This window comes from Brienomyrus brachyistius, chromosome 21 (assembly GCF_023856365.1).
Source record: "Brienomyrus brachyistius isolate T26 chromosome 21, BBRACH_0.4, whole genome shotgun sequence".
Lineage (NCBI taxonomy): Eukaryota > Metazoa > Chordata > Actinopteri > Osteoglossiformes > Mormyridae > Brienomyrus > Brienomyrus brachyistius.
The window spans coordinates 13823381-13849888 of NC_064553.1; the positions used below are offsets into that span (position 1 = coordinate 13823381).

The window sequence follows — 26508 nt, forward strand, 5'->3', positions numbered from 1 at the left end:
CTTTTATTTTCAAATACAGTGTTAGGCCTGAGCTGTACAAGATATGCCATATAAATGATTCCCATACTGGAGATACCAATGTGAATCACATATTCTTACAGCATGAGTAGTAGCACAGAGCTGAGGTGAGAGTTAAGCCCAAGCTCTGGACTGGTAGTGAAACCAATCGAGCCACTGTCCGCTATTTTATTTATTTCCTTCGAAATATCATGAAATGTAACGGTGTGATACATGTGACCTCACTGAATGTGGCAGCTCTTGTAGTAAGAAATATGTGCCAAAATTGCCACAAGAGGGCAGCATATTTCTCCCTTGCAGAATTCCGGATGTGATTTGTCCGGCTCCGTGGATGCCACCTCACTTCCGGCGGATGTTTCTCTGCTGTATTTCCGGTGTCACTGTTATGGCTGTTTAAAGAGCACCGACTCTTTAAGAGACTGTCGCAATTCTGGCTTCGTTCCTCTCATCCGCACGATAGCAGGAGGCCGTTTGGGTTGGCTGGCCACCCCTGGACGTTGGGCCTATACAACGCTGTACTTTCTGGACAACCGGCTGTACAATCGTCACACGACACCGGGTTAGTTGATTTGATCTACAATAAAGATAAATGAAAACAAAAGGGGTTTGAGGTCGTTTCAGTGTCGTATGTAGTGTTGTTTTATAGTGACGGATCGTATGACACCAGTAGGACTAGTCATTCATAACTAGCTAATTTTCGGAACTTCTGTGCTGATCGGTGGACCGATCGCTACGTGGTACCACGTAAATAGAAGATCCAGACTGTTTTGACAATTCACGTTGCTGATTTCGTAATTAGATGGCGTGTTAAGTTGTATAAACATCTCGAAGGCCGGTTAAATAACTTTGGCGTAGTCGGTGGCCGGTGTGAGCGCTCCGTCTTCCATAGACCGAGTATTGGACGTCAGTGTACAGTGACCTTATCGAATCAGAGCCGCAAATTGCTAGTTTGTGGTGAAGACTATGCCGGTTAGGCTAACAGTCTGACTGACTTGGAGAGGGCATCTAGCTAATATAAGCGGTTTATTTTTAGAATACTTTGACAGCTTGGTTTAGCTGTCGTGCTTTTGTAACCTTACACCCTCCTCAGCCTTTTAGAACTAACCTGCTACAGCCCAGTAAATGCTTTAAATACGCTACTTATTGGTTCGGTTTTATGATGAGGGCGCGTGCGGAAGCTGTCAGTTGGATTGACGTCACAAGTTCGTAGAACAGTGCTTATCAGATTCCCTTCAAATGACTTTTGGAATAAGCTTTCTCAGTCTCCAGGAACGATCCTTCGTTCGATCCACTGACATACCAGTTTTCCCTGAGAATTTCCTATATCCGGTTGCTATTACTTTATTGGCAAGCAGTAATAATAATAGTGCATATGAGACACAGATCATGTGACAGTACTTTAATCAGTGACCAGCATCATAAACTAATACGTGCCACTTGATGACTGCATCCAAAGTATCGGAGGTGTAGACAAAGGTAATGGAGTGCCTGCAAATATTTCTAGCTGCACATGGAGGCCCACGGTTCTGGCCGACTGCTCTCCAGGAAGAGGCGCAAGGAGGACTCCAATGGCGAGGCAGAGGAGGGTCAACGGCCTGGGAAGGTCCCTCGGTGCTCCGTGGTAAGTGAGCATGGAGCACAGAGAGCTGTGTGTGCTACTGGAATTCCAGTAGCTCTAACCAGTGTGATTTAGTCTTTATCCTTTCCAGGGGCTTGCAGACCCTGCCCCGTTTTCAGATGAGTTGGAGTCCAATGGGTCTACACCATACCTCCGTGTCAGTATGGAAGAAGCCCAGAAAGGGACGCCACGTGAGTCACACGCTGGTGCACTAATGCCCATTGTGCAGCACACCTCCCACCTGCTCGATTTCAGCAGTGTGCCGTGACCTGCTGCCCGTCTCTTTGCCCGCAGCGGAGAGGCCGGTGCGCGTGTATGCCGATGGGATCTTTGACGTGTTTCACTCCGGCCATGCTCGTGCACTGATGCAGGCCAAGGGACTCTTTCCAAACACGTACCTCATCGTGGGAGGTCAGTATTCTACCCACATCCTGTGCCATTTCTTTGTCGACCTGTTACCTTGTACTTCTTTGAAATGGGGTTTATGAAGTGTTATTTTACACACTGTCCTTAGGACTTAATCCCAGTTAACTCCAATATTTTAGCACTTGGATCCAACCTACAGCATCGTAACCTTACCTGAGTCACACTTACTGAGAACGCACGGATTAATTTATTCACTATTTTGCCTAATTACATAAACTTTTTTGTAGTGCTGTTCTCCCTCTCAGTATCAACATGCAATGATCCCTACCGTACCCTGCAGTGTGCAGCGATGACTTGACGCACAAGTTCAAGGGTTTCACAGTGATGACTGAAGATGAGCGATACGATGCGGTCAGCCACTGTCGCTATGTGGATGAGGTTGTCCGCAACGCACCCTGGACACTGACACCCGAGTTTCTCGCAGAACATCGGGTAGGAGTAATCCTTCTCTTTCTCAAAAATAGTGTATAGACATACACACACGCTCAGTCACCAAGCACGCCTGCACATTCACATAGTTCTTGGTTCACTGTTCTAGATTCTACCATGGACAAAAGCATACTGCCTGGCCAAAAAAAAAAATTGAAATTAAATCGGCAAGTACTAAAGAGGGTGGCGCAGTGGTTAACGCTGTTACCTCACAGCAAGAAGGTCCTGGGTTCCGTCCCAGGTCCTTTCTGTGTGGAATTTTCACCCCATGTTCTTGTGGGTTTCCGCCGGGGGCTCCGGTTTCCTCCCACGGTCCAAAAGTATGCAGGGCAGGTTGATTGGCAAGTTTACATTGGCCCTGTAGTTGTGTGCATGTGAGTGTGTGCACCCTGCAGTGTGTTGGTGCCCGCCCGGGGTTGGTTCCTGCCTGGGCCCCTTGTTCCTGGGATAGTCTCTATTCCCACCCCCCCACCCCCCCGCAACCCCAGTTGGGAGTTGGGATTAAGTGGTTACGGTGATGGATGGATGGAAGTACTTAAGAGCCAATGATTGGATCATTATTACAAGCTAGCAATGTTATGCAGCAATAAAGTGAAGTCAGCTAAGCACCTGAATCTACCGAATGGCCAGATGTTGCATATGCATGAGGAAACAATGCATTCATGAATGGGCACCATAGTCAAAGCTGAAGGCGGTCCAATTAAATTTTTAGCCTTTTTTTTTTAGCCAGGCAGTTTAGTTAGTACTCCATTAATGCTGTTGGTACACGTTTTCATTTTTTTTTTTTCAGATCGACTTTGTGGCTCATGATGACATCCCATACTCCTCAGCGGGGAGTGACGACGTTTACAAGCACATCAAGGAAGCAGGTTGGTGTTGAGGCTACTGGAAGCACAGGTATGTCGGCGGTACGTGATGCTGGAAATAACCCTTTCTGCTTGGGCGTGGTCTTTCATGGGACAGGCATGTTTGCACCAACACAACGGACAGAGGGCATCTCCACCTCTGACATAATCACGCGCATCGTCCGCAACTACGATGTGTATGTGCGCCGTAATCTACAGCGAGGGTACACTGCCAAGGAGCTCAATGTCAGTTTCATCAATGTGAGTCCAGCACAGGGGGGGCAGCATTTGGAGGGAAGCCCTCATGTTTTGGCAAAGCCCATGTGCTGAATTGAGTGTTCACTCCCCACCTGTCTTCCAGGAGAAGAAGTACCACCTGCAGGAACGGGTGGACAAGGTGAAGCGCAAAGTGCGTGATGTAGAGGAGAAGTCCAAGGAGTTTGTGCAGAAGGTGGAGGAGAAGAGCATCGACCTCATCCAGAAGTGGGAGGAAAAGTCCAGGGAATTCATTGGCAACTTCCTGCAGATGTTTGGCCCAGAGGGGGCACTGGTGAGTTGGCAACTGATGCACCCACAGCAGAAGTGGACAGTTCCGGTCCAAAAAGTAAAAATCCAGTTGAATACCCTGTGACTCTCTATAGTCAATTGGCTGGTTGAAACAAAATCTTGGTCTGGATTTTTACTTTCTGGACCTGAACCTCTGATCCACAGAGCAAGATTGCAATAGTATATACAGATGTAACAGTGTTCTCTAAAAGAGGTCCTCAGGGACCCCCAGACGGTCCACGTCTTTGCTGCTGGGAGGGAGCAAAAATATGAACTGCTGGTAGGGAGCAGAGTGGCAGCAAACACGTGGACCATCTGGGGGGGGGGGTCCCCGAAGACTGGGTTGAGAAACACTGCACTAGTGTCTCCCATAATTTTACACATCCATGCACATACAATAGTGCATGTAATGAAATTCATACTGCTTTTTATTTCTTACATTAGATGAGAGGCTGCATTAAAGACTTGACCAAATGCAGTTACAGGAAGTAAACGGCTAACTTACTGATTTTCTCTCTCTTAAGGTTACTTTCAGCATGCCCAGTATCTGTGATGGGGACCAGTTTGGTTTTTCTACTAGTATGATGAGCCAGATAAAATGTCTAATATTCCTGCTTTAGGGAATTTAATGGTTAATGGTCTGAGTTCTGGCAGAAGGGGCTAGAACAGTTGCGTAACTGTGAACCAAATGCACCCGGCGGGGTCTGTGCCAATGCTGTAGCAATAACTCTGCATGCTTGGGCTGACCTTGTTAACTGCACCCCCGCAGAAGCACATGCTAAAGGAGGGCCGGGGCCGCATGCTTCAGGCCATCAGCCCCCGGCAGAGCCCCAGCAGCAGCCCGGCCCGCGAGCGCTCCCCCTCCCCCACCTTCCGCCTCCCCTTCTTCAGCAGGACATCCCCCCTCCACGGTGTCACAACCACCGATCCCATCAGTGAGGACGAAGAGGACGACGAAGAGTAGGACCTTTATCGTGTGCACCTCGCTGGGACTCTCCTGCCCTCTGTTTTTTTTCTGCCTGGTCGATGGAGCTGGAGGAGCGTTTGCCATCTTTAGGCAGAACTGCGAAAACCAGCCAGCTATAGCCACTGTGCTTTAAAGGAACAAGAGAAACCAGTCTTTGTATGAGTTGGCACAATCGGACTGTCTCACAAGCCCTACAGTGGCATGTGGAGGGGCGGTACCATTTCTCAGAAGCTGGCGGATGGTGCGTGTTAATGTTTGTAAAACGTTATTCTTAAAGTCATCTTTTAAGCATATTAACCACTTTATTCACAAACCGCCATGTAAGGGGTTGACAGTGAGGCCAGAGCAGCCACGTGTATTGAAACCCACACCTGCTCCACATTCCCCACTACTAGCCCTTAGAATCCACTGCCCAGCACTGCTCTTATTTATGGTTCGTTTGGTAGTATATTTTTTTGGGATCCTCTTCTTGTCATTTGGGCCCTAGGTTACTTGTCTTTCCTCAGGATTTGAGGGTTTTATTTAATTCCAAATGCGGATGCAGGTGCAGCCTTTTAAATCATTGGTTTACTTCTCAGAGGGCAACATCTTTAGAGTAAATGCTTTAATCTGCAGCTCCAAGCGATCACATGAAGTGAAAAGCAAAGCAATATAGTATTGTACCGGAATTGGGCGGTTGAATCTGATTGGATGATTTTCTCGCTCCTACTCGTAAGATGATGATTTCTGATCACACTGACCTTAAGCCGTGAAAAAGCATGTTTAATCCAACCACCATCTCACTTGTTTTCACACAACCAGGATTACCCAAAGTACCTGTCGTGCTGTTAGTCATGTGACCTGTGCCTCCAGTTGCCTGGCTGAAAATGTCTCGCTACAGCCTTTCAGACGGCCGAGTACAGAGCCAGCCTGCCTTTTAAAGTTAACCACACTATGTATTGTTTTATTTTTTAACTCTGCTTTTGACATTCTCTGTATAATTACTGCCCAGAGGGTTTGCTTTTTCAGGCACTTGCTGGAAATGGTTCCACTCGTGCCAAATGGTTGAATCACTCGTAGCTCTCACCCTGCACCTCGTGTTGGCAGTATTTGGCTGTGCTACTTGACGGGACTTGAGCGCTGGAGCACCATTTCCTCTTTCCTGAAAGATTCTGGTTGTGGGAACTCTTAAGTTTGTGCCCCTTACGCATGTCTGCGGTTCCTTTACTCTGGCTCTGTACAATTGTCATTAACTCTTCTGTTCGGTGGGCCTATCATGTGTCCTGAGTTAATAAATTTACATTTTAAAACATGCATTTCTTGTATCCATACTGGGCTGTTAGAGCCTAAAAACAATGGAGACAAAGACCATCCATTGGCAAGTGCGGTCTAAGTGCTGGTCATGGTCCCTGGCACGTTATACTAAACTCCATCCATCTGTGCAATTATCCCATATCTGTGAAAGAGAATTTGAAAATTCAATCCCTTGGAAAGGGACTCTAATGGGGAATAGAGAACCCCAAAGCTGCACGAATGGGGCCTGATCCAGGCTGAGCGATATGAAAGATCTCAGGGGCTGTACCCAGCAAACCTAGGATGTATTTGCAGATTTGAATTATCCAACAGGACAAAAGTAGCCAAAGCCACATTTTCAAGCTGAAACTGGCTGTGCCCAGAGAACCAAGCCAGTTCCTGGCGGTGCTAAGTTCTGATTTTATCACTAATACATTAAGTGCACAGACGTACAGTTGTGTAGCTACTCATTCCCAACAACCATTTATTAAGTGGTGAGGATGAATTTGCTGCTGCTGGCTACAGGCCAGATTGTGACTACAGGTAGACTATAAACCTACCCCCTCCCCCCATTCTCATAACACCTCTTCTCCAGTCTTTGTGGTTAACTGCATGATGTTTTCCAGCAAGCCAGCAGCAAGCTACCAAGATTATTCATACAGGTTATCAATCAGTACATGAGGAGCAGGACACAAAGCCTAAACTACTTTTAGAGGAGAGACGGATACTACATTAACACAGCTTGGGAAATAATACTGAAAAGGGCTGAAATGAAGCCTACCGTGGGGGCTATAGTGTTAGCCAGGAGTGCCTAGTCACTTAATCCAGGGTTGGTTATGCATCAGTTTAGAAGTAAGACATCGCCACTGACAGAAGGAATGGCCTGCCTAGCAGCGCGTCTCATAGATGCCGCTTCGGCCAATGTAGCGAACCCATTTGATGACGTCGTGGTCGCTGTAGTTCAGCTTGGGTTCGAACACCTTCAGGTAGCGCACCTTGAGCCCAGAAGGTGCGAAGGGTACCTGCGGGGAGCAAGGGTAGTCACAGTCAGCAAAAATATTGGCGAATACTAGGGTTGCACTGATACCATATTTTTTCAGACTGAGTACGAATACGAGTACTTACATTTGTGTACTTGCCGATACAGAGTACTTAAAGCAGTATTTATACCATTGAAAATAATGACCTAATCTAGCATAACCAGACTAATACGGTTGTCAAATCTGTCACTAGATGCATAATTGTGACTGGGCAGCAAAAGAGGCTTGCATTGAGTTTTAATGCAATGTTGCAATTAAGTGGAAATTTTTTACAGTATCAGTCAGATACCTGATGTTGGTATTGGTGTATCCCTAACAAATACTAAGTAGATTGTGTGAGAGCAGGGGTAGAGTCACACTGACCTCAAAGTTCATCGAGATGGGGGGGCGAGCCCACTTCTTCTTGTCATTAGTGGGAAGTAGTTCAATCTCAGCACTGATCTGGGACTCCTTCATCCCAGCCATGCGCTTGATCCTGAGAGAGGTCCAACATTTTTACCTATGCTGCTTTTCATCTGGTGAATTGCATGCTTTGAGTCAGTGTTTCCCCAACCCTGACAGTCCACGTTTTCGGTCTCTCCCAGTGGAAGCAAAAACGTGGACTGTCTGGGGGTCCCCAAGGACTGGGGTGAGAAACACTACTTTCAGTAATCTAACCCTCATATACAAGTAAAAAGAAAATGTCACTCACTTCCACACGATGGCGTTCTCACTGGCCTTGTACTTGGCTTTGCCCTTCATACAGATCACCTGCACCCCGCTGGTGTTGAGGGGTGTGGGAATGCGCACCTGGGGAGGGGGGGGTGCACACAGATGTACATGTTTTCCATTATATAGATATTTTCCATTTTTATGCTCATGTTTAATCTCCTTTCAGTTGTTAGTGTAGAATCCACAGCCATAAATCAACACCCCGTTCCGAACACCGACAACATTCTTCTGACTGCTGTATAAGAAACAGACGATGCCTCCTGCTCACCTCAATCTTCTGTGCCAGCAAAGAAGGCTTGAAGTTGGACTTGATGACAACCTTCACCTCTAGCTTGGTGCGGCCTACCTCCCTGACCAGAGGGATGACCCGGAAGGGCAGGATGATGTCTTTAGTGGTTCGGTACCTGGAAGATGTGCGACCAATCCAGGCAACACAAGGTTAACACCTAAGAAACTGCACCCTACGTTTACAGTGAGGAAACTAGCCTAAGCTAATGACCACATTCGGTTTAGCCAAAACACTGGCAATATAAATTGTTTCCTACTCTCAACCCAATGTCAACATCACAGTTACATAATTCAAAGAGTCATGGGGGGAGGGGGTGTGTCACCTCATGAGCTCATACTCCCCGTCGGGGGGGATGAAGCTGATGCTTCTCTCCGAGTCGAACTTGCTGAGCCGCACGCATTGGTGGAAGGTGCAGTCGTCGATGGCGATGGACTGCTTCCCACTGCTGGGGGGGGCAGATACTGAGTACGAGCAAAGAAACCCCCCTCAACACATCCAACTGCATAGTTCACTGCTCTGCTCTATAAAAGCACATGCGGGATGAGAAGTAACATCTGCACACAGACACTGAGAAACCTGAACAGACCAGGTGAGGGAGCCTACCTTCCCCCCATCTCACTGGAGGTGGAGCAGAGTGAGAGAGAGAGAGAACAAGGAAAAACAGGAGCTTAGCAACTAATCCATTTCAAAACATTTCACATTTTCCCACGAGCTCAAACATAAAATTACCATTCCAATTTTTTTTTTGATAAATGCTTTAACAGATGAACTCGGATCACACTCCTGCTTTAAAATTGCCCACCTCTTAGCCGAGTCGTCCGTTGCGGCGCCCTTGCCCTGCTTGTCGATGACGATCTTGTCATTCATGCCGAACTTGCATTCGGGCATTCCGCTCAGGTAGCTCTTCATCACGACCCGGCCTGACACATGAGCGCTCAGAACCTGACCTGGGGATTGTCAGCACAAGCCTAGTCAGTGACGAAATAAACGATGACCCGGCTGAAATGCCACCTCCTGCCATTAGGGGCAGTCAAACGCATACCTTGTGGAGACATGAGCAGGTTGACGCTCTCCAGCACATCGAGGAAGAGCTCATTTCTCCGGTACTTGATCCCCTCACGGCGCCAACCGATCTGCCCTGTCACCTGGCTGGTGATCTGAGACTGCTCCTCCTTGGTCTGCAGGGAGGCAAGTTTCTCTTTTATATTCATGCATCTTCCAGCAAAATCACATTAACAAAACGCATGCATATATGGACATGTGACTCACCTGATGCTGGAGGTGAGATGTCCCACAACCATAAGGTTCCAACAAAAAAGAGAAGGGATAATGTTACACACACAAACCAAGCCCTTATGAACTCTTTACTGGACTTGGACAAAGTAAGAGGGCCCTGGTGTATCCTAATCTCTAATCCAACACGAGTTAACGGCATAGCGGCAGGTAAGAAATGCGAGGGACACCTGGCTCTTGATGCCCTGCTGGGTGATGAAGGTTTTCAGTGCTCCTGTCTCAGAGTTCTGTGGGTAGCCAAAGTCCAGGATCTCTGCAGGAGACAAACACACTAATAAAACGCAACATCATTAAATTACTGGAATGTTTAACCTAAGAAACTTGGTAAGCTGAGTAGAGTCCGGAAAGCCTGCTCCAGTGGCAGCCAAAATGAGTGCTGGGTTTTGCACTACCACTCTGGTAACAACTGGTTTATAGCAGGTGCAAATATAACTTGCATCTAAATTAAGATTCACTCAAAGAGGTCTGCAGGGCTTAGACAGCAATGCTTAGGGATATAGGAAGCATAGTGGTTAAATATATAAATTGGCAACCACCAGGCTGTCAATTCACACGGCAAGAAGCTGTGGTACAACGTACAGCTGAATTAATGTATGAGGTGTTGATTATGCGTTAACCAAGCTATATAACGGCAGCAGGGTGAAAATCGGAGCACCCCCAGCACTGAAGGGGGGGCGTCAAGGATGAAGCCTACCATCCAGCAGCTCATAGATCAGCACGAAGTTGTTCTTGATGTTCTCCTCACTGATCTTGCCGAAGTAAGCAGTCATCACGTCGCACATCTTGTAGAGGAACTCGAAGACCATGGCGGCGTTGACGTTCTGCTTGGTGACAGCCGCCAGCCAGATGTTGGAGCGCTTGACGTGAAAGAAGCTGGTGCGGGCGATGTTGGTGACGGGCGAGCGGACCTGCTGCCGGGCGTGGATCACGTTCACACGGAACGCGTCCACCGCGTTGCGCCTGGGGGGGGAGGCGAGAAGGCAGACCTTCACTCAAAATTGTGAGCAAACAAGTGGCACTCAGGCACATGAAGTTCTAAAAAGGACCCAAGACTCACCCTATGTCATCACGGTACACACGGGAGATCAGCACCTCTCCCTTGTGGTTGTAGATAAACAATCCTCCGATCATTGTGAATCTGAATCCTACGTAGCCATAGTGAAGTCCAACCCTGTTGGGGGGGGGGGGGGGGTGGTTACTTATAAAGCTACTCAACTAACGATTCATTCAAAAAAAGCATAAAAGTGAAAAAGTGAAAGCCTGGGGCCTCTTAGGCTGACAGGAATAGTCAAGATGGGGGAAATAACGTAATGCCTACTAAGTTACAGATATTCAAGACCGGACGCGGAAATCCAGAGAGCCAGATACTTCAACAGCAGAAATATCCAGCCCTTGAAGCGGCCATTTAAAAGGCCGGTGACACCAAATCTTATAATATCTGCAGCCAGCATTTTTATGTCCAGTCGACTCCGCACGGCTTATTGCACAACCTCTGCTAAATCATACGCTATGGCATGACCAGAGTATTTAAAGAGAGTGGCAGGCCAAACGTGAGATGTGTGACTATCGGCAATGGTCATCATAGATGGAGCACCTTCATATCGCGCACTCTACACCTCGCTAAAAATGATCATGAAGTACTGATCATATAATGGACTAAGTAAAATTAATCTCCAAAAAGATAGAAAGCAACGAGCGCTTTTATACTCAAAAAACCCAGTCGAGACCACTTGAGAATTTGAGATTTGAAGAGCTTAATGCAGCGCTTTGCTTACGATTCCAGTTACGTGTGTCGAGTGAAAATGAGTGGAAACCATGAATCGGAGTATTTAACTAGTTTTCCAGCGCTAACCCACTGGGCAGTGGGAGGAGGTCTCCGTTATTTCTAACGTCCGTAACCAGGTCATAAGAAAAACCCAGGAGACACCCATGCTTTTTAAAATGCCTGTCTTTACACTGCAGTTAGTTTAGCGACTAAGCACCTTTAGACATAATACCCAAACTTACCGTGTTCCTCGCCTCTTCACAGGTAACCTTCGCCGCTGCCTCCAATTGATAAGTTACTAACATTCATTCAAGATGTCTGCAGTCTCTCTTCAGGAGGCTGTCAGCTGACCGGCGTCATGACGCCATGACGCTGTGACGCGCAGCGCATCGACGTTTGCGAGGGAAACTAGCAGCGGGAAATTCTATCTTGGACTCTACTTTGATGAATTGTTACACTCTTTGAATTTTTAAGTTATTTTGCTACTTCACTTACCATGACCATAAAGAGATTTTACATGGATCTGTTTTCACAGGTAAAACCTGAAAATTTCCTGGGATATAAAGTGTTAGTTTTCATGTTTTCTTGGCAGGATACCTTACCAGGATATTACCGCTGTAAGGCCACGAACACTGTACAGCCTCCGCAATTTTGTTTGGGTTTCTGACGATTTAGGGATTTATCTAAGTGAACTGAGGAATCGAAACGTTTCCTGGTCCCATGTACCCTTTGCTAAACTGGCATCCCTTCCAGGCTCTCACCGACTCTGTATTGTAGTGGTCACCAACCCTGATCCCGGAGATCTCCAACACTTCTCTGTGTCAGAAGTAATGAACTAATGCCCTGTTCAGTTCGTCCCCTCGCTGCCTTGTACTGGATATGCCATTGAAAGATGGAAGTCATCCCACATTATTAACCAATAATTCACTCCACACACAGAATCCGTCACAGATAGTTCATTTTATTTATTCATATTATATAGATATATACATAGACATATATTCAGCAGGTGTTTATAGCCATGCAGCGCTGCAACATCAGTACAGTGAACTGTGGTGCAGTGAGTGGTGCTGCCAGTGCCGAGAAATGCAGCCAGCAGCATATACCTGCAGAGGTTAATAACTGATACTTTATCGATCCCCATGGGGAATTTCTCTTTACTCCTCCCCCAACACGCTCTCTGTAGGTGAGAGCAAGCCGGGCACAAAGCAGCGCCCAGAGAGCTGTGGGTTCTGTGCCTTCCTCACGGACCTGCAGACGTGACAAGGCTGGGCTTGAACCAGTGACCTTCTGATTACAGGCACTGAGACTTAAACCACTGAATCACACGCTGCCTCAAAGGTGCATTTAGTAAGAGGCACCTCATACATAATCTCATAGTAGGGTTAATACTCCTCATGGGCATTCCTGACCTTGACCGAAATGACCATTGTCTTGAGATGGGGCCTCTTGGGGTTGCTCTACTCCTGTAGACAGACAATACTTGAAATTAATAACTGAAGCTGAAAGATTCAAATGCAACCTAACAGACCACTTACAGATACTAACAGAATCTGCACCAGTCTGTCCCACATCTGTACTTCATTCCAGCTGCCTGTGCTTGCAGAGGACGTTAAAAGGTGCACAGAGTCACACCTTCCTCCGTCCAGCACAAGAGTTCCTGTCTGCCCCTGCTGACACCCCATTCGTTACACATGAAACAAACGGGCAACACCTAGAGGCAATGTCCGCCGAGTTCACACGTTACAAACAGCACAGCTGAAAATGTATAAAATTTATACGAGACCTTCAATGAACAGACTGAATGTCATTCACAATTCAACTCTGAATACATTGCAGAAGTGGATTCAGCTGCAGGAAGTAAAGGTTTAATGGAATGGGAAGTTAGAATATTTCCAAAATCCCCATAGTTTAAGTTGGAAACTTTCCATAAGAATGAACTGGAATATATGGGAATTAACGGGGAAAATTCATGAATTTTGCAACCCCAGATGTCAGCATATCCAGCAATGTCTCAGACTGGCAGTATTCTACATACATTTTAAGAATCTTACCCCAGAAGACGCCCAACTCATTTCGCGAGTAGACTTGCACTCGCACTGGTAGTTAGATCCTAGCTATAGAGCCTATAAGGAAGGAAAAGAACAGACAAGCTTATATAAAGGCAGTGTGAAGGCTGCCGCTTTAAGCCCGAGAGTCTGGCTGTTGCACCATTAGGTAACTTGAATACAGAAAAATTAGATCGCAAAAATACTGTGAGAATAGCACCTGCGTAAATATTAAAAATATTAAGAAGCTTCATCAGCTAATTTCTAGACAACAAAACCTAAAAGTAGGCCGTACTTCATTCTGCCTGTGCTTGCAGAGGACGTTAAAAGGTGCACAGAGTCACACCTTTCTCTGTCCAACACAAGAGTTCCTGTCTGCCCCTGCTGACACCCCATTCGTTACACATGGAACAAACGGGCAACACCTAGAGGCACTGGTTTTCTGCAAATATGAATATTAATCTCGTTCAGACGAAGCACGACCCTTAATTAGTTACTCACCTTTCACGCATCTTGCGATTTATAGCAAGACCTGGATAGAATGAGACGTAGAAATTACACGTGGGAAGGCCAAATAAAAACTACGCACAGTAACAAGATTAGAGTTCACATGCGCGCTACGATTTCTCTAAATGACCACTGTCGAATAATCAGCAGCCATGGCCCACAATCCCGAAAGATTAAATGGATGTTTTACACACATTTTTTCACATTCCGATGTCCCGTCTGTCCCTGTCCGAGCCGGCTGCTTACTATCACCTGCGCAGTCCCAAAATCGAAATCCCCTAAATATCAGAGGCATCGTACAACGATCCGCAAATTACTCTAGATCAACAGCAACTTATAGAACATGATATTAATTAGAAATGGAAATTAACACTCCTCACATACAGTAAACAGCCAGAAGATTTGACTGTAACTTAGTACATACTCCCGCCACCAAGCGGCAAAGCCAGTGAAATGGATGAAGAGGAGGTCGCAAAGAATGCTGGGAATTCAAAAGCTGTTTGTGGCAGCGCCGGATTAAAATTCTCAACGTTAAAGTCTGATTATATTTACAACAATATTTTATTTTAAGCAAACATACATCATTATTTTAATTTCATTTGTTATTTTTCATTTCTTTTTTGAAGGGATGAAACTAAAGAGGGCATATAATAGCCTACTTCGCTTTCAACCCTGCCCAGTTAGCCGGCGTACGTTTCCCAAAAGACCCCGTTGACAAATTACCGTACATAGTTGGGACTATTCAGCTGCAGGGTTACAATAACTTAATTATGGGCGAAACAATGTTTTTGAGAACCATCCCCCCGTCTACTGCCTGAGCCACCATGTGCCTGATATCCAGTTTGATTCAGTTTGTAGAGCATCTTTCCCAACATAGTTGCCCCAAAGCACTTAACAAAGAGTCGAAGAAACTTTTATTTTGTGAGGTACAAAAGATTAAGGTAACGGTTGTAGAATTTAATATTGAATAAAAAAAGATTATATGGAGGGTGCAAAATAGTTTAACATAGGAGAAAAAAAACAGTGCAAAGTCAGGAAGCCTTTCAGTTTTAAATTAAGTTTTATAAAACTGAAGCAGTTCAAAGTGTCCTCCCTGACAGATTATCTGGTCACCATATTTGTAACAAACAAAAAGCCAGGAATCTGTATTACTATGTCGGTTGCTTGGTTCAGCCGATTGGTGTTTTCTGTCTTCAGCTTCTAGGAGACGAAATCGTGCATAACGTGAAAATGTCTCTGTATTGAGATTTAATGTTCAATATATCAATTGCTTTGGAGCAAAATTGCATTTTCAAAACACGTGTTATAGGAGAACACATTATGTAATAGTTGTATTTTAATTCGAGTCACAATTCTTGCTGCCGCCTTTTGGTTCTCTCAGCAAGTGTTCAGTATCATCACTATTTAGAACAGCTTTTGTGCTAGGAGTGAGCGTGACTTGTTACAAAGGTTATGAGGTGACTTCTGTGATGGTAAATAGTTATGCTGAATTGGTATGTATTCTACCATATGACTTGTAATGTTTTAGTTCAAGCACTATATGCTATGACGATAAGAAAACCACATGGTTACTTAATTATGAAGTTCTGTCTGGTCTGAACTCATAATTGGTCATGACTTGAAGCCAGTTAGAATGTCATGTTTGGATTAGAATATGCGGAAACCTGAAGGGCAGACATCCTTGAATATACATTTTCATTTGAAAATTTATTATATTGCGTTTAAATCCAAATGCTTTAAATATTTTTGAAAGAAAATTACTTACTTTTATGTACGCATGCATTGTTTCGTCCAAGTGACTGCAATGCTGACATTTTGATGTTTTTAGTGTTTGTAATTTTTACATTGTCCAGTAGAGGGCATTAAAACGACATTCAGTGCAAACGGTGCCATGATGGAAAGGCTTCTCTGCCGGCATTCGCACTGTCTAGGGCATGTGGCCTTTCTGATCCTCAGTGTGGAGCCAGAAGTCAAATGTTGGTAGTTGGCCTTCCCACCTGACACCTGTCCTTCAGCTCTGCTACAAGCCACTCCAGTTTGCCTGAGAGCAGCCTCCCAAAATTCCACAGGACGAAACCCAAGTTGTTAGTGCGTTCGCTTGGGCAGAAAAAGTTCAGTTTCTCCACTTGACCCTGGAAGAGACAAAGTCTATCAAGTACATTTATCTACTTAAGATACTGATGTGTGTGATTTATATCTTCTACTTAAAAAAGTAATAAAATAAATGATTGGCAAATTACTATTGTGTTTTATTTAGACACGCTGACACTATGGTTTATTTCCCACAGACGCACTGAGATACTCTGTGCTCTTTTCTAGACACACCGAGTGTCTCTTACTGTGATCTCCAGGTGAGTCACTACATGCAGGTAATTGGAGATGCTGTGTTCCAGTTGTTGCAGCAGTGACAGCTGACATGTGGGCTGACTAAGAGTCATTGTCGCCCTTACATCTTGACCTAGCATCTCTAGGGCAGCCTGGACCTCCCCTGTTTTCTGCTGCAACTAGGCAAAACAGAAAAGGCACATTAACACATCTGCGTTAGATGTCACTGAGTTCTCTGTCACTGCAATAAATTCCATCAGTATTAAAACCACTAGGTCAATTTATCAATTCAGGGTTTTTTTCGGAAATATAAGTGCACCTTTAGTTTGGCTTTGTTTAGGTGGGGCTGGTTGCTTGCCACCAGGTGTGTGTGTGTGGGGGGACGTTGTATGGAAGAGGGCAGAGAGGGGTGTTTTATAACTTACCGATTTCTTATCCCAAGATGCTTTATGGATCTTAACGCAAGGCAACTGGATAGGAGATGGAAGTGAGGCTGACGAACTGCAGCCACTCTAGATGTACACAGGCAAGGAAACAAGAATGGAGACAGTAAGCAAGTCAAACATGCAGACAGGCACATGACATGAGGACACACGGCAGCCAGGGAATCAGGCAGGTAGAGAAACCAAAAAAATGCGGTCCGACATTTGGGGATAGTGTGGAAATAAAGGATTGAATTTCTTGTGTTATGCAACGTAAATCTACCATGCATTAATACAACGGTTTTTTTCACCATAGCTGCCTCCAGTTTTTTCAGTGTGTTCATGTCTCTCCGAGCGTGATCATCGCACACAAAATCGATTGGTCTTGCCTGAATGTTCCCCACCTCACCAGCAGCCAGGAAGATCAGCAGAAATATGGGTCCTGAGAAAAAAACAGAAATATTGTCGTTACAGAACGGGCGAAGTTCTGTAGTGACCACACTGCCCACTGATTGATGCTGATCACTGTACCACAGTGACCTTACCAAACAATGTTCCCTGCTATTGCTCTACAGTGGGCTGCGGGAAACAAACTGTGATGATAACACAGCATCTGTCCAGTACAGATACTGGCATGTATTCACTCATCTGTCCAGTACAGTACAGATACTGGCATGTATTCACTCATCTGTCCATTACAGTACAGATACTGGCATGTATTCACTCATCTATCCAGTACAGTACAGATACTGGCATGTATTCACTCATCTGTCCAGTACAGTACAGATACTGGCATGTTTTCACTCATCTGTCCAGTACAGTACAGATACTGGCATGTATTCACTCATCTGTCCAGTACAGTACAGATACTGGCATGTATTCACTCATCTGTCCAGTACAGTACAGATACTGGCATGTATTCACTCATCTGTTCACTCCTTAAAACACCAGCCTAGTCTTTCCAGTAGATGAATGTCAAACTATGAACAAACTACTGCTTTTATTACATACCTTGCATTTACCCGTCTCTGTTGTGTATCTTGTTTCTTGTATTTATTTTCTGCCTTCTTTATTCCAGCTGTTAGTTGTCTGTTATCATGACGTCTCCAACAATAGCAAGCTGTGTCAACTGAAATTCCCACCGGCCTTGGTCATGTGGCAGTAGCGATTCTGATTCTGGTTCTGGTCAGCCAAGCCACTTCGGTTGTAACTGATATGTTCACAAGATGACACATAAAGTCCAAAAAAGTCCATTTTAAATGAAAGACTCGTGAGACAAGGATTTTTTTTTACACTGTTCTACTACAGTGCTTCCAGCAATTCTTTACTCACTGCACAGGTACATTCCACACTGCCATGCCTGTGGGATTTGGTCGTTTGTTTTTTTCTTGTGCCATTCACTTGAATGTGGTGTTCTGGATCTTCCAGAGAATCCCACGTGCGCCCTCCTGGTCTCTCTCTGTCTCCCTCCCAGTCCTTCTCAAGTTCCTCTCCCAGTCACTCTCCCTTGTCTACCACTGGCTTTCCCTGCACATCTGTTTCTGCGAAAATAAAAGTTATACATGAATCATACTTTTTAAAGAGCAATTGCAAAGCCACATGTAATCAAGAGATTTCATGATTCTTCAGTGCTGTTCCAAACAGTATTAAACTGTATGAAAGCAGCTAATAAACATTCACTCTTTAGCCTGGGTTAATATTCTACCTCTGGACATCCTGTTATCCACGTACATTCACTTTGCAGGGACACAATCCATTAAATCCTGGACTCTTTCCCAGAATTGCAAATGCAGGGTTAATTCCCACTTTGACCAGATTTACGGTAACAGGAAAGAAGTTCAAACCCACACAATGACCTTCACCCTATCTAAGAAATCCTTGGAGACGTTTATGTAGAATTTAATCAAACGGTGAAAATCTGTGTATTTAATTTTATATAGGTATGTGTGTGTGTGTGTGTATATATATATATATATATATATATATATATATATATATATACACATACATACACACATATATATAATAGGACAAGCGGTTACAGGACACTGGAAAATCGAGTCCATGTAAATTTGCTCTGTGGAACATATTCGACTTGTATAGATTGTGCAAAAGTCCTGGGATAAATTATATATATATAATTTACACACATAAACACACATGCATATATTGATCTATCATGGGTTAAGTCCTTTGAGCTTTTCAGTAACTTGCCTGATTTGATTATTTCAATATTTACTTGAGGAACATTGTCTCAGTCCAAGCTAAAGCTTTGTCAGCGGTCTACCATGCTGCCGTATTTAGTGTCTGCTGACGTCATGACCCACCTCACAGGCTTCTGTAGTTATCATTCAGCTGCACGTCGTCTCCTCCGCTGTTTAGCATGAATCCACACCAGCAGCCTGGTGCAGTTTTGAACAAGAGGCAGCAGGGAGCAGAAATAATCTTCACTGGAAATCCACACGGCAAAAGACAGCCTCACTGATTCGGTGACTTTTTGACTGATTGATTTCATTATTAAATGAGTAATTGTTTGACAGGCTAATAGACTGACTGATCATTTGATTGATCTGTTGAATGTCTGATTGACCAGCTAATACCCACAGCCAGCTACATCCCCAACACACTTTTAAGTGGAGATCAAAGCCAGACGGGTGAATGATGGTACAACTTTACTGTATTAACACAAATACACAATATTCAGTTTTTTTCATGATTATTTCATCTACAGTTCCAAAAATCTTTCCATACGTATTACACCTCAAAGGGTCTGACCTTCGATGACATTCATCATTTTAGAAAAACAAATTCCTGTCATCCATCACATAATATGACACCAGAATGAAAATCAAAGCCGTAATAATTACCAGAACAACATTTTAATGGTAGAAAACTAGTGCAATAAAAGTAGATCTCTGTAGAGAAATACTCGAGAAAGATGTAACCTGGTCTGTAAGAACGTTTCAGCAGGCTGGTAAATCTCCCAGTGCATCATACTGGGACTGGTATCCTTCCGGCATGGGGGAAGAGATTCCACACAACAGCATCTCTCTGGAGTGGAGCAATAAGCTGAGGGTGTTCAGGATACACAGAAATAAAAACTCAACTCCAAGCCAGGTCACTTGCGGGAGAAGCACGTCGGTGTTCCGTCTCCTAGGCGGGTCATTCTCATCCGCACAAACCTCCACATGTGCGTGGATGGAGTGTAAGGATGCTAAACAGGGATGGCAAGAGGAATTTGGTCACGGTTATGTCGAGCTGGGATTAAGGTTGGGGTGAGACCATGTTGAGACTGCAGGCTGGATGCGTGTGAATTGTTATGGGTACTGCTAAATACCAGAGAGGGAATGTTACATTAAGCTGAGCAACACCTGGTGAAGAGAGAAGAATCAGAGATGATATCACCCCTCTTCCACTTTTTCTTCCAGAGGGATCACCTCAAACAAGCTCATAGCAGATATCTCTCTGCTTCCATCATGTTCTGGGAGATATTCAGTCTCTATCAACGATGCCAAAGGTGAGGAAGAAGAAGAAGAGTCTTCATCAGCTGGACTGGAAGGGGCGCAAGCTCCCTGCAGTGCGGCCAGGATTTCAGATGCAAAGTATGCAGGTAAGGTGGGCGAAGCGGGGGCCTCAGGGGTGTGGCCCTGGAGCTGAACCTCAAAGCTGTGGAATCTGGAACAACGGGTGTTTAGTGGGCTCTCTGATGGGGCTGGGCCTGTAGAGAGAACAGAGTCCACCTGGTCATCAGCGGAGAGCATGACGGAGGTATATGTAGACTGAGGAAGCTGAATTTGTGAATCTCCAGACTAAACACAAGCGAGTGCATACCTTCGACCTGGATATTTTGTGGAAGCTCACTTTCAGGGGAGAAGCCTTCCTCATGCAAGTCTTCATTGGGTTCATCATCATCGTCATCCACGGAAGACCAGGCTCGCAGCTTAGCCTCAGCGATGGCGAACTGTTCAGCTACCCCTGAGGAGCATGAGCACCGACCTAAACACACGTGTGCACACACAGACACACTTACACAGTTTCTCACACAGACACTGACTCACAGACAAACTCATTGACAAAAACTGATTCACACAGAGATTTGGGCGCAGGGACAGACACCGAATCACACACAAAGATACAGCCTCATAGACAGACACTGACTCTCTCTCACATGCACACACACATCCACACAGAAACACACAGACTCGCACAAAAACCTTGACTCGCAGTCATAGACTCTTTGACAAACATTGACTCATAGGCACTGACTCAAACAGGGACTCACATAGAGATTCAGGTTCATAGGCAGATACACAGACTCATAAACACACTGCCTCACAAATAGACACCCTACCTGCAGCAAAGCGTGCTTCCTGCTCTCCCTCACTGAGGTGGCGGTAGGAAGTGAGGTGAGACTCCAGTGTGCTGAAAGGCTCCACAGGCTTGCACCAGCCCTTCCACTCAATCAGATGAGCCACCCGACCCTGGGCCATGGCAGTGGGCTTGGTCACGTGCTCCTTCACCACCTGGGAGATACCTGTGGGTTTGGCCGGTACAGCGTAACATGGCCAAAGGATGCCGTTAGCAGAGTGGGTCGAAAAAAATGTTTTCTGTGGTGCCTCTGGGAGAGACATGTTGTGAAAGTCAAAGACACTGTCAGAAAAAAAATGTGTGACCTTTGAGGGTACAATTACTTGTCACTGGGGCCAAATGTACCCCAGCTATATGTAAATGTACCTTTTAGTCTAATTTAAGGCACAGAAATAGACTCTGAGGAACATGTTTGTACCATTGGGGTACATTAATGCTGTTTTTATCTTCAGGACCAAAACTGTACCAAGGCTGTACACATTTTTCTGACAGTCTGCACTCGTGTGTTTATACCGTAGAGCGACGACCAGGCGAGTGCTGCGATCTCGTGGATGGTCAGGGCTTTTCTGGGCTTTGGCAGCATTTCCACGCCGTCCACAGCATTTACCTGCAAATAGCACAAGCATTCAGTTACTGGCGCGTCACCAATACCAACAGGCCCACCTCAGTAAGTCCACAAGTGAGACTCCCAATTCATATTAAGGCAGACAAGGTCATCTGTCTGTTCAACCCAGGCATTCCAGTCCAGATATGGGCTTATGCATCATCCAGCGGCCGGGTGCCATGCTACAAATCCTGGGTAAATTATCATCTCTGCTGGCTTTGCTCCAGGGACCCTTGTTCACAGTTCGCCCTGCCAGTAAGTCTGCTGTCTACTCACGTAGGAACACCTGCCGGGAGGCAAGGGATGGTCCAGCCCCCTTCAGCTGCACTCCAAAAATACAAAGCTGTTCTGATTCAGCATGACGCCAGAAAGCTGCTCATCCACCAGGCCTGTCAGCAGATCTGCTAACTCTCTACAGAGTCTGCTGCAAAACTCCACAGGTGCAAAATGGGACTCACTTTAAATCACAAATAACATCCATACCAAGCTGTCTCTGTGCAACAGAGGATAATAGCAGCTTCCTTACAGCTTTACACTCCCTCCCGAGTTCAGACAATAGACGACGTGATGGCAGGAAAATCTTAACTGCAAAACCGAATGAAAACAGGCAGACATACACCTGCCCATCCAACATCAACTCAAAATAACAAGCCTTAGCTTTATTTATTATATAAAAGCTGTACCAAATTGGCCTCTTCCACAGCAACACTGCTCAATCCGCCGGGAACAAGCCGACTCCAAAGGAACAATCCGCTGCAGATCACGATCTCTTTAACCGACATACTAGGTTGCTGGCTGCGCCTGTTTCATTTTCTAGCCCCTGCGCTTGACTGTGCATCTACCAACTTTCCACTGGGAAAGGTGCGTTTCTATAGCAACTGGTCACCATGGAATCATTTCTCCTAGGCTACGGGGCGATATACGCAGATGATGTCGCGTAAAAGACCGTCGCTGCTCACCGTCGCTTACAGGCGACTTGTGCTCTTTTCTCGCTGTGGCAATCTGGGCTGAGGCACCTGTGCTCCCGTGGTGACGCGCTCGCTAAATGCTAGGAAGCACCAGCCAAGAACATCATCAGCAGATGTTAAAGTCGCTAAACCGTGCAGTGATTTGGCTGTAATGAGCTAAAGATCCTGCCAGGTGGTCAGCCTGTGTGTAGGGCCAGGTTCCTGTTTCACCAAAGCGTTCAGTCATCACTGCACAACCAGGAACAACCACATTCACCTGAGATGTTTCTCAAATTCACTTTTCACTTCTTTTGTGACTATGCATGTCAGGGTCTTAAATCCCTTATCCCTAAAATTCAAGCACATTTTATTCGCTTTTCAGTCTGTGTCAATTAATCTCTTGTCTGCTAACTGGCAAGGCACAGTTGTGCAGCATTTAGAGGTTTGTGGTTTTTCTGACTCGGATCTGTAGATGTCAGTACTCATTTGTCTGCTGTCTCTACCTCTTAATAAGCTGATGGCTGACGGTGCATTTTAAAAGTGTTCGACCTTGTTCTGTACCCCTGGGATCCCTGAAGGCGCCTATTAAATACACGAACCTTGAAATGAAGATCAAAATGTAGGATGTTAGGATTTTATTCATGAAATAGTACCCAGCGGTCTTAGTAAATGTGCTCCATAGATTTTGATTGGATTATACATTCTCCAAATGGAGAAGTTCTTTGAGATTAAACTATTATTTTGTAGTATTATGTAGTATTTTGTATATTATGTTCTTTTGTTTCTATTGTTCCTCACAAATCGGGTCCAGGTGTTTCACGCAGGTTGGCAGGGGCCCTTATAGACAGCGGTTCTGCTTAAGGATTTGTGTTGGGAATCAAACTAGGCATTTGTAGCAGGGCTACAGTCCTGTGCCAAAGTCAGTTACAGTAATGCTAAACAAACCCGCGTCCATTTCCAAGGTAAAGCTATAGTTTATTACCATTACTAGACTAGTCAGGCTTTTTATGATCTGACCAGTGACTGGGCGAGTGTGAAATGTACCTCAGCGAAGAGCAAACTCACTCACAGTGGTAAAATAGTACAACAGACAGACTAGAAGTCCCACGCATCGGTGGTGTTATCTAAAAAGATGACTTTTATAGGTTATGTGTAAGTTAACATTCAAGTAATCCAGATAATTCGGCAGATGCAGTTATACCATTGTACCTCCTTGTGAAGTGTGGAAACGCAAAGCATCAGTACGTTTTTCTGGTTAAAAGGCTCAAATCAGATACCCTTAGGGACCTGATAACTGGGTCAAATTCATCTTCAAGTACTGGCCGCCCTCTAGTGGCAAATGGATGAAAGGCACGTCGGCATGCTTCCCATGAATATGGGGGTCAGGCAGAGAATCCTCAGCTCCACGTCACACGCAACAGGCAGTCTGTTATGATGAGTGGAAATATGTCTGTATATAATGTCTTTTCTCACATTATGACAGAAGGGGGAGCGTCGTGCAGAACTGTGAATTTGGACTATTCTAGTCAGGATTGTGTCACATTGAGATAATCAAAACCGAGAATCACTTAGCAATGCTACACAGCACTATGCTATGCGGCCGCGAGGGTAACACTGCTGAACAATTAATCGATTGTATTTCTGGCTGTAAGCAGTGTATATGTCATGCATTTCATTATTTACTAAAAATTTCAGGGCTGACATGCCCTGTTGAGCTTGTCTATCTTGCTGTGTGTGACATCTGGTACTCTTAAATGAAACACCCCAGTTTCGTGTGCAGGTTTTAAATCAGCATGGTTTTAAAGATAAATACAAGACAAATATATAGATAAAAAGTGCCAAAAATCGTGAGTCCAGTAAATTTCTACCAAAGTAGTTGAGCATAAGCCTAATTCTTTGTACGTTCTGACATCCCATACATAAACCCCAAACCCCGCTATTTTATATTTCATTATGACATCAAGTAAACCAACGCATATGTACAATTTATCAATTTTGCTGCAAATGAAGCACAAGAAAGAATAAAATACATATCGGGTAATATTACTTAGAATCGCATTTTTTCGAAATTTTGTTTGGACTCTAACCTTTACCTGCGGATTGTTGTTGTGATCATTTGTTCAATAGATTCCTGAACCTTGATGCACTTTATGTCCAAAAACAGGTGCATCGCGGCATTGATTTTGTATTAATAGCGAAGGCAGAGGCGAAGACGCGAGCCGCGTGCCGGTGACGCTGCGGAGCAGCCCGCTGTTTACCAATAACACAGTGTGCTGGGGTCATCATTCTTTTAGCTATAATTTAATGCAAATGTGCTCTTACAAGAATACCCATCTTACCATCAGTACTAAAACCTTAGTAGCATACAAAAACCATCCATAAATGAAGGCAGAAGTGAGCCAGAAGTCTGTCTCCTGTCAAAGGCAAATTCGCGGCTGCACGTCAATAGACAAAGAGTCATTGGTCTGCCGTCTCACGAAACAGGTGCATTACGACATTGATTTATATTCCAAACGCTTCAAATATACTCTTACAACACTATGATGATAATAAACGCACGCAGAAAATTAAAAGAAGACGTTTCCACGTTAATAATGACGAGCGCTGGCTTACCTTGGAATTAAAATCAGTCAACGCAGTCAACAGCATATTTGCTACGAAGACGGATCCGGGTTGTATAGTGAATTTACCCTAACCCCCTTAGTCATACTCCACGTGTTTTATAAGGCGATTTTATATTCCCTTGGTCTGCTGGTGCCCGACCTCCACCGATCTACAGACTCCCCGGTGGCAGTGTCACCAGTTTGAACACCCAGCTTAAAGTCAGACGTTTTTCTTAAAGCTACAGGAGATTCCGGCGTGATATGCTTTTCTGCAGTGTCGGCCCTGGGTGTTTTGGCGCCCTAGGAGAGATTCTGCTGAGCGCCCCTCTCCAGAGCAGCAAAAAAAAAACGTAGTAAATTTATTTGCATTAAAAACATTGTACATGGTATCCAGCTGTTAACTAGCAGAGGTGGGGAATCAAGTCACTGACTCACAACTTGGCTCAGACTCAAGTCACAAATCTGATGACAATATCTGGACTCGGCTTAACTGATGGAAAGACTTGGAATCGACTTGGACTTGAGGCCAGATAACTTGAGACTTGGACCTGACTTGGACCCTATGACTTAGGTTAACTTGAGGCTATAGTTACCCCTCTGGCTATCATAACATTAATTTTATAATTTCGGTGCATATTAATTCTCTGCTGTCTGCATTTTCATCTGGCTGAATGCAAGGTCTCCTGAGATAGTTTGATGGAAAGATGCATCACTCCCTGCATGTACATGGATGTAACATCTGTGTGAGGACAGGAGTGACAGAGTGGAGATACTGCTTTCAACTTTCCTTTACCTATGAAGGACTTAACTTGCAACGTAGTGTGGCGGGATTTTGCTGCAACAAGTTTAATCCACGAAACTGACATGGACTAGACTTGGACTTGAGGACACATGACTTGAGACTTGACTCAGACTTACAATGTTGTGACTGGAGACTTAGACTCACCAAGGAGTGTTTGCTTCCATCCCTCTTAACTAGCCAGCTTGCATCTGTTTTACAAGAAAAGTAGTGAAATATTAAAACTTGTGTAAATAACTGCAATGTTGCAAAAAGCAACCAGAGGTTTTTCCTCTTCATTTCTTTTTTTGCACCCCCTAATGAAATGGCACCCTGGGCGATTGCCTAGGTCCCCTATAGGGTGGCCAGCTCTGCTCTTCTGTACTCTCTGATCAAGTTAGATTTACAAGTAGATCCATTCGATTATGCAGACTTGTCCAGTATATAAGCTGAAGCTTTTCATTATACGCCAACCATAACTCTTGGAGGAGTTTCTTCATCTTCATGGTTTGACTTGTGAATTTGTTCTAGCAATCAGAGGTGCTGTTTCTGTTTAATAAACAGAAGGGCCTATCGACCTGCTTCCTTCTTTCAGCACCAAAACTGATGGACAGCACCTGACTGGTCTTTTGGTTCATATCTTCCTGGTAGGCCTAGTGAAAAGCATGCTGGGAGTATAACAGTCAA

The 26508-nt window shown here is 44.9% G+C and overlaps 4 protein-coding genes across 10 annotated transcripts; 1 reads left to right on the forward strand and 3 right to left on the reverse strand.

Moving 5' to 3' along the window:
- Positions 1-55: 55 nt before the first annotated feature.
- pcyt1aa (phosphate cytidylyltransferase 1A, choline a) lies at positions 56-6142 on the forward strand. The gene is made up of 9 exons (XM_048988619.1): positions 56-577; positions 1523-1639; positions 1728-1827; positions 1931-2047; positions 2343-2494; positions 3282-3360; positions 3455-3597; positions 3698-3886; positions 4652-6142. The coding sequence occupies exons 2-9, from the start codon at positions 1529-1531 to the stop codon at positions 4844-4846; spliced, it is 1086 nt and encodes a 361-aa protein (XP_048844576.1). The 5' UTR covers positions 56-577; positions 1523-1528; the 3' UTR covers positions 4847-6142.
- A 434-nt stretch (positions 6143-6576) lies between these two features.
- LOC125716384 (AP-2 complex subunit mu-B-like) lies at positions 6577-11605 on the reverse strand. 4 transcript variants are annotated; one of them, XM_048988615.1, is made up of 13 exons: positions 11462-11605; positions 10512-10625; positions 10149-10414; positions 9624-9707; positions 9431-9468; positions 9204-9339; positions 8964-9108; positions 8765-8779; positions 8484-8603; positions 8141-8276; positions 7853-7950; positions 7525-7636; positions 6577-7143 (listed from the first exon to the last, which is right to left on the reverse strand). In XM_048988615.1, the coding sequence occupies exons 2-13, from the start codon at positions 10583-10585 to the stop codon at positions 7009-7011; spliced, it is 1359 nt and encodes a 452-aa protein (XP_048844572.1). In that variant the 5' UTR covers positions 10586-10625; positions 11462-11605; the 3' UTR covers positions 6577-7008. The 4 variants fall into 4 exon arrangements, with proteins under 4 accessions (XP_048844572.1, XP_048844571.1, XP_048844574.1 ...); XM_048988614.1 differs by having other exon boundaries at positions 8484-8606; XM_048988617.1 differs by lacking the exon at positions 8765-8779.
- Positions 11606-12160: 555 nt separating this feature from the next.
- Positions 12161-19051, reverse strand: thpo (thrombopoietin). Its single transcript, XM_048988630.1, has 8 exons — positions 18849-19051; positions 17533-18062; positions 16833-16963; positions 16525-16611; positions 16114-16278; positions 15540-15906; positions 13274-14974; positions 12161-12685 (listed from the first exon to the last, which is right to left on the reverse strand). The coding sequence occupies exons 2-6, from the start codon at positions 17537-17539 to the stop codon at positions 15745-15747; spliced, it is 552 nt and encodes a 183-aa protein (XP_048844587.1). The 5' UTR covers positions 17540-18062; positions 18849-19051; the 3' UTR covers positions 12161-12685; positions 13274-14974; positions 15540-15744.
- A 127-nt stretch (positions 19052-19178) lies between these two features.
- Positions 19179-25264, reverse strand: fam131aa (family with sequence similarity 131 member Aa). 4 transcript variants are annotated; one of them, XM_048988627.1, is made up of 5 exons: positions 25054-25264; positions 21403-21496; positions 20873-21055; positions 20353-20517; positions 19179-20239 (listed from the first exon to the last, which is right to left on the reverse strand). In XM_048988627.1, the coding sequence occupies exons 1-5, from the start codon at positions 25087-25089 to the stop codon at positions 19923-19925; spliced, it is 795 nt and encodes a 264-aa protein (XP_048844584.1). In that variant the 5' UTR covers positions 25090-25264; the 3' UTR covers positions 19179-19922. The 4 variants fall into 4 exon arrangements, with proteins under 4 accessions (XP_048844584.1, XP_048844582.1, XP_048844583.1 ...); XM_048988625.1 differs by lacking the exon at positions 25054-25264 and adding an exon at positions 22177-22346; XM_048988626.1 differs by lacking the exon at positions 25054-25264 and adding an exon at positions 22177-22344 and having other exon boundaries at positions 20353-20496.
- Positions 25265-26508: the final 1244 nt, after the last annotated feature.

What these genes read in the sequence shown, in the direction of transcription:
- pcyt1aa (XM_048988619.1), top strand. Translation starts at nt 1,529, where the DNA reads ATGGAGGCCCACGGTTCTGGCCGACTGCTCTCCAGGAAGAGGCGCAAG. An exon ending in AGCCCAGAAAGGGACGCCAC is followed by an intron (nt 1,828 to 1,930) that starts GTGAGTCACACG and finishes CTTTGCCCGCAG; the next exon opens with CGGAGAGGCCGGTGCGCGTG. An exon ending in TTGGCCCAGAGGGGGCACTG is followed by an intron (nt 3,887 to 4,651) that starts GTGAGTTGGCAA and finishes GCACCCCCGCAG; the next exon opens with AAGCACATGCTAAAGGAGGG.
- LOC125716384 (XM_048988614.1), bottom strand. Translation starts at nt 10,585, where the DNA reads ATGATCGGAGGATTGTTTATCTACAACCACAAGGGAGAGGTGCTGATC. An exon ending in CCTGCTCATGTCTCCACAAG is followed by an intron (nt 9,109 to 9,203) that starts GTATGCGTTTGA and finishes GACAATCCCCAG; the next exon opens with GTCAGGTTCTGAGCGCTCAT. An exon ending in TGCTGGCACAGAAGATTGAG is followed by an intron (nt 7,951 to 8,140) that starts GTGAGCAGGAGG and finishes CCCCCTCCCCAG; the next exon opens with GTGCGCATTCCCACACCCCT.
- thpo (XM_048988630.1), bottom strand. An exon ending in AAAAACTGGAGGCAGCTATG is followed by an intron (nt 16,612 to 16,832) that starts GTGAAAAAAACC and finishes GTGTACATCTAG; the next exon opens with AGTGGCTGCAGTTCGTCAGC. An exon ending in CATCTTGGGATAAGAAATCG is followed by an intron (nt 16,279 to 16,524) that starts GTAAGTTATAAA and finishes TGTTTTGCCTAG; the next exon opens with TTGCAGCAGAAAACAGGGGA.
- fam131aa (XM_048988625.1), bottom strand. Translation starts at nt 22,275, where the DNA reads ATGTCGGTTAAAGAGATCGTGATCTGCAGCGGATTGTTCCTTTGGAGT. An exon ending in CGCCTGGTCGTCGCTCTACG is followed by an intron (nt 21,056 to 21,402) that starts GTATAAACACAC and finishes CCAAACCCACAG; the next exon opens with GTATCTCCCAGGTGGTGAAG. An exon ending in ACAAAATATCCAGGTCGAAG is followed by an intron (nt 20,240 to 20,352) that starts GTATGCACTCGC and finishes TTCTCTCTACAG; the next exon opens with GCCCAGCCCCATCAGAGAGC.